The 17,851-nt window shown below is 35.8% G+C and overlaps 1 protein-coding gene and 2 long non-coding RNA genes across 9 annotated transcripts; 1 reads left to right on the top strand and 2 right to left on the bottom strand.

Moving 5' to 3' along the window:
• Positions 1–1,822: 1,822 nt before the first annotated feature.
• Positions 1,823–2,548, bottom strand: LOC121780484. The gene is made up of 2 exons (XR_006046032.1): positions 2,499–2,548; positions 1,823–2,016 (listed from the first exon to the last, which is right to left on the bottom strand). It is a non-coding gene; the product is annotated as an uncharacterized LOC121780484 (long non-coding RNA).
• A 5,947-nt stretch (positions 2,549–8,495) lies between these two features.
• LOC121792623 (AT-hook motif nuclear-localized protein 23-like) lies at positions 8,496–9,559 on the top strand. The gene has a single exon (XM_042190633.1). The coding sequence runs from the start codon at positions 8,661–8,663 to the stop codon at positions 9,420–9,422; it is 762 nt and encodes a 253-aa protein (XP_042046567.1). The 5' UTR covers positions 8,496–8,660; the 3' UTR covers positions 9,423–9,559.
• A 2,841-nt stretch (positions 9,560–12,400) lies between these two features.
• LOC121792624 lies at positions 12,401–15,853 on the bottom strand. 7 transcript variants are annotated; one of them, XR_006048913.1, is made up of 10 exons: positions 15,595–15,853; positions 15,339–15,455; positions 14,709–14,789; positions 14,206–14,287; positions 13,941–14,002; positions 13,769–13,870; positions 13,602–13,676; positions 13,330–13,386; positions 13,019–13,213; positions 12,401–12,935 (listed from the first exon to the last, which is right to left on the bottom strand). It is a non-coding gene; the product is annotated as an uncharacterized LOC121792624 (long non-coding RNA). The 7 variants fall into 7 exon arrangements; XR_006048908.1 differs by having other exon boundaries at positions 13,019–13,386; positions 14,206–14,342; XR_006048909.1 differs by having other exon boundaries at positions 13,019–13,386; positions 13,769–13,862; positions 15,595–15,852.
• Between the last annotated feature and the right edge of the window lie 1,998 nt (positions 15,854–17,851).

Raw genomic sequence — 17,851 nt, 5'->3', positions numbered from 1 at the left:
GCTCTGTGTATATCCATAGCTAATCATTGCCCCAGCAAACTTCCCAAACCATACTCTTGGAGATTGCTTCAATCCATACAAGGTCTTCCTCAATCGGCACCCTTCACCTGCTTTAAAATCTGTTGCAAAACCTGGGGGTGCCTCCATGTAAACTTCTTCTTCCTTCTTCAACTCTCCATGTAGGAAGGCATTCGTCACATCAAACTGGTGTAATGGCCAGTCCCTATTAGCAGCAATGGATAACAACACCCGAATTGTGTTCATCTTAGCTACTGGAGAGAAGGTCTCAGAATAGTCAACTCCATATGTCTGAGTATAGCCTTTTGCGACAAGTCGTGCCTTGTACCTTTCTATCGAGCCATCAGGTCTTCTTTTGATAGTGAAGACCCATCGACAACCCACTGGTCGCTTCCCTTCTGGTAGAGCACATTTCTCCCATGTGTGGTTTCGAATCAGTGCATCAATCTCTTTCTTCATTGCTTCCCTCCAATGCTTGTATTTCATAGCTTCTTCCCATGTCTGTGGTATTTCTTCTTCCTCATATAGTGCATTCTCGAAAGCCCGAGCCATCTCTGATAAATGGCCTTTGGCTAGGTTCACAACAGAGTACCGCTTTTTCTTGTCAATCCTCTCTGGCGTATACCTTTTGGGTGGAACTCCTCTGTTTGACCTTGGTGGAAGTATGTACCTCCCAGTGTCAGGGTCAACTCCTTCGACCTCGACTTCCTCAATTTCCCTTTCTTCGGCCTCAATTGAATTTTCTTCTGCACTTACAGTGTTAGCCAAACAATTATCTGTATCCACAGGATTACTTACAGTGGATAACCTTAACGGAGAAATATTTGAGGCGATGCCACTTTCTACGATGGACTCTACCACATCAGAGACTTGCTCAGCGGAATTGCTTACTGTTTTCTCTGATAGATCCGCATCAGGATTGCTTGGCGTTGGCAGTGGCATTGAGATCCAACTTAGCGGGTCCGTATCATTGTTATCCCTAACATTACTCTCCCCCTGACCGCTAAGATGGGTAAAGAAGTACTCAGTTTCAAGAAAGTTGCAGTTCATTGTAACAAACATCCGGTTGGACTTTGGATCGAAACACCTATACCCCTTTTGATTTACCCCATATCCTACAAAAACGCATTTGATAGCGCAAGGGGATAGTTTAGTTCTTTCATGTTTAGGAATGTGGACAAAAACGGAGCATCCGAAGACGCGAGGTTCAAGAGTCAAGGGCGGAGGAATTTTTGTGAAGGTGGACAAGACTTGTAGAGGAGTTTTATGTTTGAGAATACTTGTGGGCAATCGGTTTAAGAGATAGGCTGAGGTGGCAATGGCTTCTGGCCAGAAGTGTTTCGGGGCTTTTGACTCTATAAGCATAGAACGAGTCATTTCGAGGAGAGATCGATTTTTCCTTTCAGCCACACCGTTTTGTTCGGGAGTATGAGCACATGTGGTTTGGTGTATAAGGCCTTTGTTTTGGAAGAGTTGTTTCATGGTAGAATTAACGAACTCCCCCCCATTATCTGACCGAAGGACCTGAATGGTTTTGTGAAACTGAGTTTGGATAAGGTTATAGAAATGGGTAAAGTGTGACAAAACTTCAGATTTTTGTTTCATGAAATATATCCAGGTCATGCGAGTGCAATCATCCACAAAAACTAAGAAATATCGAAAACCTTGCCCCCCAATAACTGGTGCGGGCCCCCAAACATCAGAGTGTACTAAGGCAAATGGGGTTTCAACACGAGTATTACTTAATGGGTAAGAGTTCCGATGACTTTTGGATAAAAGACAAGTTTCACAGTACATGTCATGCTTAGGAATAATACTAGGAAATAATAATTTTAAGTAACCGATAGATGGATGACCCAAGCGCCGATGCCAAAGCCAAGCTTTCCTGTCAGGTGATCCGTGAGTTAACATGGCAGTCCCTTTTTGAGCTATCTCATCCACATAGTAAAGCCCATCACGTTCAGTGCCACGCCCAATTATCTCTCCGGTTCGGATATCCTGCAACAGACAAAATTGTGGCTGCATTAGTAACGTACAATTCAATTCCTTTGTGACATGACTAATGGATAATAACTTATGAGACATCGAAGGAATATATAGACAATTTGATAACTGCAAAGTTGGGGAAATGTTAACGGTTCCAGCCCCCTCAACCACCGTAAATTCCCCATTGGCAGTTTGGATATGAGATTTTAGAGGTTTCTGAAGGTTGGTAAGGTCTGAGGCATCATATGTTATGGTATCGGTTGCCCCACAGTCAAAAATCCATTTATCATTTTTCTCATGGCCATTAGATACTGCACACACAACTCCAAGCTTCTCGAGAGGCTGAAATCGATTTTGGCAAGTGGTTTGGGAAATTATGGAATTTTCAGGAGATTTGGGGGCTAATTGCGACTGAGAATTTTGGTGGGGTAAAACCTGCAATTTCCCAAAGATTTGGGGGCTTCCAATAAAAGAGCCCCCTAACCCTAATCTACCTGAATCGGGCGCCGCCTCTCCCCTCATCAATTCTTCACTCCAATCGTGAATTACACTCCCACTTCCGCTGGCAACGAAGTTTGCTGCCCCGGTTGTATTCGCTTGCTGAGCAGCTTCATTTCTGGTCCTTCCTCCTGGCTGGACAGCACCGGCGGTTTGCGCGACCCCCTGCACGGCGTTGCCTCCGTCGCCTCCAACTGCTGCGGCGGCGTGCCCGCCACGGTTCCATGGTGTTTGCGGTTGCGGCGGCTTGCCGTGCTTCTCTTCCCACCAATCTGGATATCCAACTAGTTCAAAGCATGAATCTTTTGTGTGTCTTTTCCGTTTGCAGTAGGAACACACCAATTTTGACTTGTCTTCTTCATCACTTCGCCGATTTCTATCATTGCCACTGCCGCGACCACCACTGTTGCTGCCGCGACCACCACCGTTGCTGCCGCGACCGCCACCCCGAGAGCCGCCGGTAGGGTTCTGCCACCCTCGGATGGCGAGGCCAGTTCCAATTCCATCCATGGCAGCTGCTCCGCCGGTGTTTGCCTGTTGTAACACTCGGAGTCGTGTCTCCTCCTGCTGAATCAGGTTGTACGCATAGTCGACGGAGGGAAGTGGGTCCATTTTCAGTATCTCCCTCTTGGTTGTTTCATATTTGCTATCAATTGCATAGAGAAACTGACATACTCTCTGATCTTGTATGAATTTGTTATGAATCTCCATATCCTCTGGACATTTCATTGGGTTCGTCTGTTTTTGGTCGATTGAAATCCAGATCTCTCCCAACCGGCTCCATATTTCTTCTAATGAACTGCTTCCTTGCCTCAGTGTGGTTGCTTTGAACTGAAGATCATACACCTGGATTTTATCTCTTCCGCTCCCATATGTGACGGCCAACGCATCCCATATATGCTTTGCCGTCGGATGTTGTGAAACTCGACTGACCAGTCGAGGCTCAATGTTTTGTATTAACCAAGTGATCACACAGTGATCGGCTTGTTCCCATTGTATGAAGGCTGGATCGGTTCGCGGTGGAGAATGAGGCACTCCGGTGACGTGAGATACCATTCCCCGACCGCTTATTGCCGTCTTCATCAATACGGACCAAAGGGCGTAATTTTCTCCATTCAACTTATTCCCACCAATGTGGAGGGGCTGCGTGTCAATTCTGAATGGCATGGCAGCTGTTTCTGGTGGATTTGGTTGGTTCATCGCAAAACTATTGCGCATAAAGTTGGCAAATTGCCGGGCAAATTCATCTGCCATAGATGAATCTGAGGTTTCGGTTACTATATAGTTGTCATTTGACATTTTGGCTTATGGTTATAGATACAGCGGAAAAAGGAAAAACCAAAAAAACGGGAAAGGGCCGAGAAAGGTATCAAAGACGATGATGATACCTTATCTGAGTCCAAACCCGCTCTGATACCATGTTAAATGGTATAGACAACATATTTAGAGAAGAAAGCAATGGGAGAAGATTATTGTATTTTGATTGAATGATGAAATGGTACTCAACACCCATATATTTATAGGGATGTTGGTGACTTTTGAGATCCTACAATAAATGTATATTTATGGAACTACACTACTATTGGAACAATGCATGCACATCTTCAATGCTTCTTGGAACTCCATTCTTGGAACTATATTCTTCTTTAATACTTATTGATACTTCCCCTTTTCTCAACAATTTCTCTCTCCCCCATATATAAAATTAATTTCTCCCAACTCATCTTTTTTGCTTCATTTATTGCACCACCTTGAATCCTTGATCAAGACACGATCGAGTCATTGACTTGATGTCATGGATTCGAATTACCCAAATGACATGATAATTATTTTTCAAAAAATCAGCTAAATTATAAATTAAGTGATTTCCTTACACAGTGAAAACAGTAGACACAATGAGTTCAAAAAAATGTCAACATTAATAATGCAGTTTTATTCCCCGCGCCGCTGCACCAGCGTAACCTAACCTATAATGTAGTGGCCAACTTGATCTCTCATTAGCACTTACTAAAATATTTTGCATTTGGTCAACCTCCATTTTAAAACATACCTAACCATATCTACAATAATTCATGCAACAATATTAATTGGATCACTCGATCGGTGGTATGTAATGAAAGTAAAATTAAATTTAATTAAGTACTCAAAATAAGCTACCTATAAATAATAGATTTATTAGACTAGCATACAATTTGCCAAATTTACGACAGATGAACTCATTTAATTCCACTTAGAGATTCTACATCTAAAATTTCACATTTCATTTGTCTTGTTATTCATGGAATTAATTATAGTTGCTGTGTATTTGAGATGATTATTTTAAACTTATATTGTTATAAGGTTTTTATATAGCATGAAATTACTAGGGTTTCCATTTTCCAACGAAGCATATCTTCATATTGTGACATAAGAACCCTAGCATGTATTTATCTGTTCTTGTAACTCATCTTGTTGTTAATAAACCCAGTCATATTTCGTGATTTGTAATTCACATTTTGTAAAGTGTAACCGAAAATCATAATTTTACACTTGATGGATGGATTATAAAAAAATCAAGAACCACAATAGTTCTAATTATTTCTCATCAAAATCCCAGTTTCATTACAATAGCTGATGAAATATAGAGTAATTAATGCTATTGAGATATTTAAACAGAAAAATAGTGTTAATATACAAAGCCAAGAATGCGCGTGTGCGTACTCTCTAAATTTTATACCTCAAAGGGCCATGTCATTTATTAAAAATAATAGAGAGAAAAAACTTATAATTAAATAACCTGTTCATGTTCGTAACTTTTAGTTCTTAAATAGATAATGGGATCCGAGTAAGTATACAAATAATGGATTGAAGCTTTATCCAACTACAATTATAAAATAATACGAGAATTATACCTTGAGCACTATTTTTAATCAAAGTGATTGCATCAAAGGATTACTTTACAGAAAAAAACCATCTTTAGCTAGATCACTAGATTCGATAGTTCAGAGTTTTAACAATTACGCTATTCAATTCGATCTGGTTCTTAAATTAAAATATAAAAATTAATGATCATCTTATTGCCAATCGCGCTTTAAAAAGTAGAATAAAAATGTCATTTTTTTTCCATTTTGAAGCATCGAGTGTTTCCTTGTTTTGTTTGATCCATTAACCTTACCACAATCAGATTAATTACTGAAATTGTTATTTATATACATCTCCTTTGTGTTTTTGGTACTAAAAATTGGGACACCGGACACGTGTCACCTTTTCGGAACAAATGGGTGATCTTAACTAATTTAGATTTATATACTAAGTAGGGATGTCTAAGATCTAACCCCTAAATATATTAACTACGCTACAATCTTAATTTGTTGCAATTACATCTGCAGCACAGCCTATTACCCCCATATTGGTAAATTAATTTTCTGTATCACTGAAACAACTGCGTATTAATTACCACAGAGGGATTGGGTGTATCATAAATGTTATCATAAATGCTAAAGCTTCAATTATAAGAGGTAACTAAATCATGAAATGACAAATAGAAATGACTATTATATTTGTTTTTTTGTGAAAACTTTATTCTTCAATATGAAAGTTGAAAGAAAGATATTTGAGAAAACTTACTCTTCATTGAAAGGCATTTGAAAATGTATTATACATTCTTCAATTTTGTGAAGACATATATTTAACTTATTTTACATATAGTAGCTATTTTTTTACTTTCTTCCATTAATTATCTTAATTCTTCCCCAAAAATCACTACTTTTAAAAAGATAAATGAGAAGAATATCTTCTCAAGTTACTTCTTTTCTTAGGAGTTTCCCTTATATTAGTGAGAGTTGTGGCTATTCCAAAAAATAACCTAATGATAAACTATTATTTAAAAAAAACAGAAATCTTATTAGATATACTATAACAAATCCTATATTAACAAATGGCCAAATAAAAATAAGAAACAAAAACTTAAATAAAAGAACTTTTTTATTAAAAGCTAAAATGAATTTTATAAAGACTACAACACATTAAAATGAGATAAATGATCATCTTCCTTTTTACATTTATTTGAAAAGTATATAAAAAAAGTACACATTTAGTTCTGTACTATTTTATTGAGATTACTATTTACTACTAGCACTTTTACCTCCATGTTTTCCCCGCTGAATGAAATTGATTTCTATGATATCAAATCACTTTTTAAATTGTGGCGCCACACATTTATTTGTGGCTATTGTTCTTCAAACTGATTTATTAATACTTTTGTTGGAGTACTTTTATTTGATTTTCAAAAGTACTAGTAGTATATATGACGCTACAATAGCATTATATTATTTTTTTACGATGTGGGAAACGAGGTCGATTATTATTTCCTATATGAACTGTCAATTTCCTGAAAAATATAATTTGATAAGTACATATTAATTGTGCCTTTTAGTGTTTATAGTATAATGTAACAATATAATCTTAGAACATTAATTTATCAATCAAAGTGGTGCTCAAAATTCATCACCAAGTCAATTAGGTTCCTTTTTTTATTCTTTTACTTTGTACTTTTGTTCTTGTATTAATTTGAGTTAAAATCTCATACATTAAAATAACAATATGTGGTTGGGGTGGACGGAGAGAAATCTTTATCACACGTTACATTATGTTGTGTGCATCATTATCATAATGACATCTTTTTCTTGCACAAATGAATAAATATCGCACTTAATAATACTATTATTCATTACACTCTCAGTCTCTATCTTGTGATTCAATTGTCTGAATGTTTGTTTACTTTAAGAATACACATATAATAAAATTATACTAAGACTTAATAAGACTTAAAACAATATTGATAAATTTGTCTCAACTTAGAACACTTATTTGTACCCTAAATTTTAGTACTACTATACTATTTTTCAAAATTTTCTTTGTATCTCTAGTTTTATGTCCTTATAAGATTAGTTTATAAATACTTCATAAATGTAAACATTATTAGTGAGTGATATACTTATATAATTAATAAAAATTTTCTATATAAAATTAAATAGTAAAATTTAAAATGAGATACCTACCAAAATTAAGAAACAAAATATTGTTATCCTGGAAAAAGAACACGTGATTTGTTAAGATTATTATTATTGTTTTTATATTAGGCAGCAAAGCGTCGGCATTGATTAGACGCTAGGTAAATGTTTAATAATTTTGTGGGAGAAAGAATAAAATTTTTCTCCATTAACATTTCCAAGCTAGACAATCTTTCGTATTCAGTAAAAATTTTTTATAAAATTTAAAGAGTGTATTATTTATTATTTTTTTTATAGCAATTACGCATAGTTCAATGACTGAGCTATAAATTCCCATAGAATAGTACTAATTACTTAGTAAATACATAAAACAAACTTGCACATTTGTTATGCTCTTTTATTATATTGTTATTTCATAATAAAATAATCCATTTTATTATTTAGAAATATTGAAATTATAACTCATTTTATTTGTAAAAAATAATTAAGACTTACTCCTTTCGTCCGCGAATAGAAGTCTCAATTCCTTAATTTTACTATAAATATTCATAGAGTCACATATTACACTAATTCATTTGATTCACATTTTATTTAAAACTAATATATATACATATTCCACTGACTTTTGCCAAAAAATGAGACTTCTAATGGCGAACAGAAGGAGTAGTAAATTATTCCATTAGCATATGCATCGTCTCATTTAAAATGCAATATTTTCCTTTTCGATGCAAGATTTTATGCTATAGTAGTATTATTTAAAATGTTAAGTGAAAGAAAATAAAAATACAAATAAATGATTTTTATTTCAAAAGTTATATACATTAGTCAAACGGAAAATAAAATTACTATAGATGAGATTATATTCCGCTCACAATACATTGAACTAGTTTATAAAATTTGTAACAAAACAAAGAGGTGATATTACCAACGTGGACGAAGTGAGTATAATATTTTAATTCTACATCAGTGTTTTTTCTTCCCACTCTAAACATCTTCTTCAACCTTTCCCTTCTCCCCACTTGATTCCCCCTGTTTTCAATTCGCTCAGCGTTTGAATATATTGCTTTCTTATAAAATCAATTTTCTTTCCTTATTATAGTGTTTTTTTGTTGTTCCAATATTACTATAATTATTAATTTTTTCCCTCTACACTATTGTTAGTGTATTATGGCTGGTTTGGACTTAAGCTCACCTTCCCACTTCGCCTCCCCTCTCCTCCGCCCCAACCTCCACCTCCACCGCCCCCTCGATTCCGACGATGATTCCACCCCCAACAACCACTTCTCCCCCAACAACAACAACAACAACAACAATTCATCCGGGGAGACGGTCGCGCGTCGCCAGCGCGGCCGCCCAGCCGGGTCGAAAAACAAGCCGAAGCCGCCCGTGATAATCACGCGCGAGAGCGCCAACACGCTCCGGGCCCACATCCTGGAGGTGGCCTCCGGCTGCGACGTCTTCGAGGCCGTGGCCGCCTACGCCTCCCGCCGCCAGCGAGGGATCTGCATCCTCAGCGGCACCGGCACCGTCACCAACGTCACCCTCCGCCAGCCCGCCGGGACCACCGTCGCCTCCCTCCACGGCTGCTTCGAGATCCTATCCCTCTCAGGCTCTTTCCTGCCGCCGCCCGCCCCGCCGGGAGCCACCAGCCTCACGATATACCTCGCCGGCGGGCAGGGCCAGGTGGTCGGCGGGAATGTCGTCGGCGCGCTCATCGCCTCCGGCCCGGTCATCATCATCGCGGCGTCGTTCACCAACGTGGCGTACGAGCGCCTGCCGCTGGTGGACGAGGAGGAGGGGATTCAGCAGCCGCCGGCGTCCGCCCAGTTCCCTGATCCGTCACTAGGCCTGCCTTTCTTTAATGGGCAGCAGCTACCTATTGACGGTGCATGGGCCGGGAACTCTGCCGGCCGGCCGCAGCCGTATTAGGGTTTATAAGGTCAGATGTCATCATCATCTATGTACATTTGCTTCCTCCTCAAATTTGTCCTTCATTTTCCCTTTAATTAATTTAGGTCTTATTTTCAGAACAAAAAATTGAGTTGAGAAATAAGTTTTGGGGTATACATACTTTGAGTCCATATTAATTTTCTTATTGTTGGAATTCAGACCATCCCATATCCGAGAATTAGAACATGTATAAGTGCAATTCTTACTTGATTAGTAAGAGATCTTTTGAAAATTGTCTCAAGAACAAAATTCTGTCTAAAACGGACAATATCAGGAGTATTAGTTTAAGTTTGGATGTGCATAAACAAACTATATGCTGAAAAAGAATATGAGTGTAACAGGGTTGGTTGATTACATTGTTTATAACTATGAAAATGATTATAATGTGAAGTTTGAATTCGGATGAAATAAACTATATATGCATCTTTTCAATAAGAAAAATTGACCAAATTTCTATAGTCTATGTGAGTTGAGCCGGCCGTAAGGGCTAACTGTTAATTAGAGCAGTGCACAAATAATTTATTAATTATTAGTTCCAAATAGATTCCCTTTTCTAGCTCCAGTACTGTTATTCGTTTGTTTCATACTTAATTAATTAATTTGTCAAAAAACAGAAACATATTATAATAGAGGTTTTGATCTTTTAAAATAACCTTTTTTTTGTTTGTTTTTGTTTTTGTTTTATGTTTTCACACACCGTCGTGATCTCTTCACATTTTGCATTTACTCTATTTAAGTATTCTATTTTCATATTTTAGTTTTCCTGAAGCGACAATATTCTATAAATTGCGTGTCTATGATAAACTGAATCACGAGATTCGAACATGATAAAAATAATCAGCTATAATTCATATGAAATTTTCATTCTGTAATTGTAATTTGGCACGAGTTTCTTTCCCGACATTAGCTCATGAAATCTTCACTCTAGCTTGAGCATGGTATATGAATATTAATTTTTCCAAATTATTAGATTAAACTACTCCTATATCACTATATTGCTATTTGGATAGATACAACCCAAAATCGAATTGATGTTTCTCAAATTAACTTTATAACTTGCCATAAATCATAGTCATATATGTAGCATTGTGTTTTATTTTTTTACTATTGTATGTTACTTGTAGATTATACATACATTTGATATAAAACTTAACTTAGTATGCTTTGATAAAATAAGGTAAAAATATGAAATATGTCGATTCTAGTGATGCACATGTAGCTTTATGAATGAAATAGAGGTACCAATATGAGTACTTGTTTGGTATTAGGTCAAGAAGAGATTGCGCGAATATATTACCGTTATGTGTAATGTCTAGGTTACGATTAGAGAGTGATCACCGATGCATAGATATGAACAAGGAGTGACTTCTATTTTCTAAGCTGATATGAGACCTTATCAGAGACCTAGGTTCGCCTAGCTATACAATTCGACCCCTTGACAATTTTTTTACGGAGAGTGTGAATGAATACAAAACACGTTAAAGAGACTTGTGTTGGAATGTGGAGACAATCGTCAACATAATATTGAGTCAAAACAGGCCATTATACCGCGGACGGAGGAGTAACCACAAATTAGAGTTAAAACCCTTCCAAATTCATTTGAGTCGATTGCATTGTACTAGTAATAATAAAAATATCCAGTATTGTATTATAAATAGTTTTAAAATTTCAACTGGCTAGTAGTACTATACATGGTGAGTCGGTGACATGTATCTATGTATAAATGTCATTATGATATATTTGACTCATGCGTACGCTGATATTAAGAAGTATTATAGTAAGAGAGAAGCACTGATCATAGTTTGAGACATAAATTATACTATATGATCTGTATTGTATGCCATAAAAATCAGATATACTTTATCAATATATATGTGCGATATGAGATATGATATGCTACATACCTTATGTGAGCACCACCCTCGTTTAACACATTTTTAAAGTTGTTCGTTTCAATTTATATATTTAGTTTGATTCTAATGCATTAAAAAATGTTGTTGGAATTTTTAATCTCACAAAATTCATCAAAATCAAAGCTTGGTTTGTTAGTTTATTACTACCTCCGTCCCTGAAAATTTGTCACATTTTTTCATTTTCGTCTGTCCCCCAAAATTTGTCTCATTTCACTTTTTACCATTTTTGGTGGTGGACCTCATATTTCACTAACTCATTCCTATCTACATTTTATTATAAAACTAATATATAAAAGTAGGACCCACAATCCACTAACTTTTTCAACTCACTTTTCATTACATTTCTTAAAACCCGTGCCAGGTCAAATCGGGACAAATTTTTGGGGACGGAGGTAGTAATTTATTTGAATTTATAGAGAAAACGAGCAAATCGAGCTTTGATTTATATGAATTTTATAAAATTAAAAATTCCAATAACATTTTTTAATGCATTAGAATCAAACTAAATATATAAACCGAAAGGAACAACGTTAAAAATGTGTTAAACGAGAGTGGTGCTCACATAACACTACAAAAAACTCGCCATTTAGTGACGGAAATTTTCATCACTAAACATCGAATTTCCGTCACAAAACAACGTTAGTGACAAATTAGCGCCGAATGTAGCCGTAATTAAAAAAGCTTGTCAATAAAAAATTTAAAGACTAATTTTGTCCGCCACTAAATTTAACAACAACATCACTAGCGGAATACCAGGTCACAATCAATTGGGCACTACCTTAGCTGTCCAAATTAGTGACGGACTAGGCCGTCACTACAACTGTGTTCTCTAGTTTCATAGTAGTGACGAAAAGTCTGCCACTGATTAGAGAGCGACGCACCTCCGTCACTAATGCTGTGTTGCGTATTTATACATTAGTGACTGCCTAATTCGTCACTAATCTAGCATTTGGATCAGAATTTCTATTTTAATTAATATTTCACTTGTATATTAATAAAAACCTAAAATTAATAACCAAAAAAATTAAATAAACAAAATAAACATTAAATCCAAAAATTATGATGATTAAGTATAAATGTTAGTAGTTAAAACAAGCAACAAAAGTATGAAATGTATAATTGCATTATGTTAAAAAGAAAATACAACGAAAGCTACGGACAGCCCATCCAAAAGCTCTTTTTGTTTATCCAACGCGCACAACCATATTCCCTATACCGTCTGCTTTATCCTGCAGGACACTCACTCAGACGACATTGCATCCCAACCTTCCAATTCTCGACCTCTGCCTCAGCTGCTTCGTTTCTCAGCTTGGCAATTTTGTCTCTAAGATTTTAGTACGAGCTCTGAAGCAATGCTATTCCCTGTGCCAGATTCTCCTTCATCAAAGCTTGCACCTCGCTCAGCTCCCTTTGAGTCGACATTATCCCCTTAGACTGCTTGTAGAGTACTTCAGAGTACCTCAACACGGAGTTCACATGATCCTCCAACACTCTCGAGGTCCCTGTGACTTTCTAAGTCCAGACATCGATTGAGGCCAGAGAATCATGAACTTGCACCACGTTTTGCAGCAGTAGCTCCCTGCACAAAACGATGGTTGATCTCAATAGAATGCTAAAAAATGAATTATGTAAACCAGGTAACAATTTCAGGGGAAATTTTACCTTTTTTCTTCAAAACAACCTTCTGTCCAGGTTGCATGCTAAGGTGTACATACAAACACTAAGGTGTACATACAAACACAAAGGTGTACATACAAACAAAAAGAGTAGTCAACTTCAGTATTCAGTAGTAGAATGACAATACAGAAGATGGTAGATTACAGCAAATCTCTCGTACCACCAGACCATCCCTTCAACCTAGACACATCAGGTGAAGAAAGGCACACGAACAGATAAAAATGGAACCGAGTTGCTATGACCATGTTCCTTTTTTGTACTTGTTTACTTTAAAAAGGAAGAAAATTTAAACAAACCTTTACAACAACTTCTCCAGTCAGGGTTGGCAACCGAAATATTCCTCGCAAAATTGCCTGAAAATAGGAGGAAACAAGATGAAGGAGATGTATTAATGAAAAAATGAGATATCTAAACAACCATCAGTATTCAATACCCAAACACAAACAAACTTTACTCGAACAATATTTCTTGTTACAGTCATTTGTCTACCACACAAATTATACCTTAAGTTTCTACTTCACAAACTTCATTTTGCTAACTCCAAATATTAATTAAAAAATATGCTTACTCAAAATTCTTGATAATACTCATCTTTTTGCTGTTGAGATGTCATTTTCCAAGTAAAACCTGTGACATTTGGAAGCTGGTGGAAAGAAGAGGTGATTACCCTTGAGATTCGATAGAAGATAAATTATAAAATATACAAAATTTATGTTCCTAACTATGTCAACTTACCTGAAGGTCCTTTTGTTATCAGTATCCTCTAGGGTTCCTCAACAATATATTGCACCAGCTGCTCAACCTGAGCTCTATCTCCCAAACTAGCACACTGAGAAACTGCAATTAATTATTTCCATGAGTTTGTAAGCTGAATTATTGTGAAAAAACAGAGGAAGAAGATCAGTACCTAGGGTAAACTGAGGAGAGAGGGAAATCTTGAGTGAGGTTTGCATTGGCAGAGAGGGACTACTACAAACCCAAGGAGCATTGCAAATCAAATGAGCTATATTGATGTTACGTCTTGCAAATCAGACAATCTATTGCTATATAATTAATTGTAGATACTAACGATTATCATCACATAGTTTAACATTTATTGCATGTTCAGTGATGTATCACATCATCTATGCCAAAACTAACAGTAAATTCATGGCTGATAGAGAATTACTTACAAACTTTGTGTAAGCCTGGTCAACCAGATTCCTCCATTGTCCTTGAAGGTATTGCTCCATTCGTGTTGCATGAGTAGCAAATCTATGCCAAAACTAACAGTAAATTCATGGCTGATAGAGAAAGAATTGTGGAATACCTAAGAAAGCCAAATTAATATCCACGGAGTGATCAGAAAAGGTTCTGAAAAGGATATTTTAAGATCACAAAGATACTTAATTCCACTGCAAATGAAAATAATAAAGTCAGCTATGACATCTAAGTTACAATTTTCTGAACATGTTATACATCCAACTTTCAGGCTCAGTTGCTTTCATTTGTGAACATCAGTATTCGGAGCGTAATCCCATCTGGAGCAGTAATTCTAACTATCCTCACAAACTATGGAAACTATGAGTATCCTCATAAACTGGACCACACTTAAGGCATGGTATGAAGAAATGATGTAGCTCATGACTTTAGGCAATAACATCAAACATGAAATGTTGTGGTTGTTTTCCTGTACCTCCAAGTGTTGCAAGAGGCGTGCATATGTCGTGCACTTGTATCTCAAATCAGCATGATCAAGCCTCTTAAGTTTTCCACACTGACAACAAAATTACAATCATTATTGTAGGCCAATAATTATTAATGAACAGTGTCCTTGCACGGAATACATGAGAGAAGTAATTCTTATCACTCATCATGAAATCCACCAAACTAGTAAAATAGTTCCTTGGGAATTCAGATGCTCTTTTGACAAAATTATTTCTCAACTTGTCAAGTTCTTCCCGATTCTCAACGAGATAACATTAACTGTAACACAAGAACTACGAAACTCTCATGTATCGCATAAAAATTTGTCCATACTCATGAAAACCGATTAAAATAGACCACTACCCACAGATAAATCCAAAACCCCACCATTCCTTCATAGTAGTTCATATAATCTCAATATCATCTTTCTATTCAGAGCTCCACCAGCTATTTTACACAGAGATACATAAACTAACTCAATCAATAACCTTAACAAAACCAAGGGCGTGAAAAAAAATAAATAACTCACTAAAATACAACTATAAAATTTCACAAAATACGACCACAATCACACGCATTAAGAGAATGCAAAACCATAGGAGCCAGAGAGAGAAAGTACCAGAGATTCCAACAAGCTCGCAAACAGTCTCAGGCTACTGCCATTTCAATCGGTTCAATTGTGGAATTAACCGATTCATTGTGAAAATTCACACCAAGCTGGAGACGGAGACCATGTCTGGTTGAGGGTAGGAGAATCACGGCGGCGACACAGAGTGGAGAGAGCGATTGACAAGGAAATGGGGAAAGTGAGAGAAGTTAGGGCAGATTTTTCTAAATATATTGCAAAATGAAAAGGTACTCCATATGCTAAGCACCTGAGTAATCGAGGTAGAGGTCGAGAGTTCGCCTTCTTCTACGCGTTCTTCGACACGAGCTTTGCGCAGGCTTATCGGCGGGGAGCTCAGCGGCGCTAAGCAATGGTCGAGATCGAGGCGCGGAGGGAGGAAGAAGTGGTGGTGGTGGCGTCTCGATTTTGGATTCTCGGGAGCTCAGCCGCAATGGTCGAGAGTCCGGCTGAATTCAATTTGGAATACGGCTAGCCGATGAAGAAGAACGCGCAATTTTGAAATTAGTTTCTGAAATAGTATAATTTTATATAATTAATAAAATAAATTAATTATTTACTAAAAATAAAATGATTAGTGTCGGATTTATATTCGCCACTAAGTTGAATTAATTTTTTTTACATATATTTAATGACAAAATAATCTTCCACTAATTAAAAAAATTTAAAAAAAAACTAAAAACGCAATCATTTTTTGTGTCAGACAGTCAGACTTAATTCCGTCTCTAAACTGAAATTAAAAAAATATTAGAAATATGTTTAATGACAAAATGTCTGCCACTAATTAAAAATTTACAAAAAATAATTTAAAATAAAATATATTTAGTGACGGACTTATATCAGTCTCTAATTGAAATTAAAAAATTCAAAATATATTTAATGACGAAAAGGACTGCCACTAATTAAAAAATCACAAAACATAAACTAAAAATAAAATAAAATAAAATAATTTATTGACGGAATCTTCCGTCACTATTTTAAAAATAAAATGTCATTATTTTCAGGAACTCATACGGTCACTAAAATGCCGCCATTAACTAAAGAAGGATAGATCTCCGTCAGTAAAACGCGCTTTTTTTGTAGTGCAAGGTATGAGCATATTGTTTATCTGTGCTATATATAGGCAGCCAAATCTAAGTGGAGTGTTTGGATATTTGACTCTCTGTACGAGCTAGGTTTCACAATTAATTAATTTAAATAGCGATTGATCTATAAAATAAAATAAACGAAAATAAATAGTAATGTTCATCACTAAGTAATTAAAAGATTGTTGAAACCGGTTACACATAACATTATGGATTATTTTTTTCTATTAGTTGTGCCGTAATTTTAGGCCACTGATAGCAATTCTGATCTGCAGGCTTTGCAGAAAAAATAAACACTAGCCGGCCGGTAAATTCAATTAACATAATGTGCCGTATTCAATCATTTGGATGTATAATTCATTTAGGTTGTTAAAAATATGCATTTTCCCAATATTTTATGATTAGGTTACCCCTGACAATGTTGGCTAATAAATTTTCCAGGCTTCAAGCTACATTGGCATGAAATTGCCATTTACTACTTCTTAGGAATAGTTTGTAGTCATATCGTAAAATTAATTAAGTATATGCTGATAGGATAAGTTAGGTTGTTTCAGTGATTTTTTTTAAATGAGAAATTTTTTTAAATAAGAATCTTAACAATTGAAAATTACAGCAGTTCCTTACTAATACTCCATTCATTTACTAAAAATAATTTCATGAGTGGACGATGCAAGTTTTAATGAAAAATGATGAAGTAAGAAAGTGAAGGAGAAAAAGTGGATAAAATATAGAAAAGAAGAAAAATAGATAAAATATGAAAGGAAAATAGAACACATGGATAGAATAGTGTTAATAACTTGAGAGAAACTTACATTTTTGGACGAGACTATTTTTTGTGCACGCCCCAAAATGAAAAAAAATGAGACTATTTTTTGTGGATGGATGGAGTATTAGTTAGTTGATTCATGAATATCATTTCCTGATATGTTTTGTTTTGCCAACTGATATTAATGTATTTGCGAACTGATATAATTCTATGTTCCGAAAGGAAGCATCATAAATGTGTAAAACTAAACATTCTCAAAATGACCTCCATATTTTTAATATTCATATTTTCTAGATGAACTAAAATGATCTAAGAATGATATTCGTGTTATCTAATACTCCCTCCGTCCCATAAAAATATGTGCACTTTCCGTTTTTTTCCGTCCCACAAAAATATGTGCATTCTATTTTTGGAAAGTTATATCAATTTAATAATGTAGGTCTCACTATCCACTAACTCTATTTTAACTACCATTCTCCTCATTTCTCTCACTTTACTAATTTTGTCTTAATTCTCGTTTCATCTCATCCGCCAATATTTTTATAAGACGGAGAGAGTATTGTTTATGCTGCTTTTAAGATCAAATTTTATAAAATACACTACCACGTCCTTAAAATAGCTTTGCGTATATAAATTTTAAAACTCAATCTCATCTT

Source organism: Salvia splendens, chromosome 2 (assembly GCF_004379255.2).
Source record: "Salvia splendens isolate huo1 chromosome 2, SspV2, whole genome shotgun sequence".
NCBI lineage: Eukaryota > Viridiplantae > Streptophyta > Magnoliopsida > Lamiales > Lamiaceae > Salvia > Salvia splendens.
Note: the sequence above shows the minus strand (reverse complement) of the source record. Positions and strands in the feature narration are given on the sequence as shown.

What these genes read in the sequence shown, in the direction of transcription:
- LOC121792623 (XM_042190633.1), top strand. Translation starts at nt 8,661, where the DNA reads ATGGCTGGTTTGGACTTAAGCTCACCTTCCCACTTCGCCTCCCCTCTC.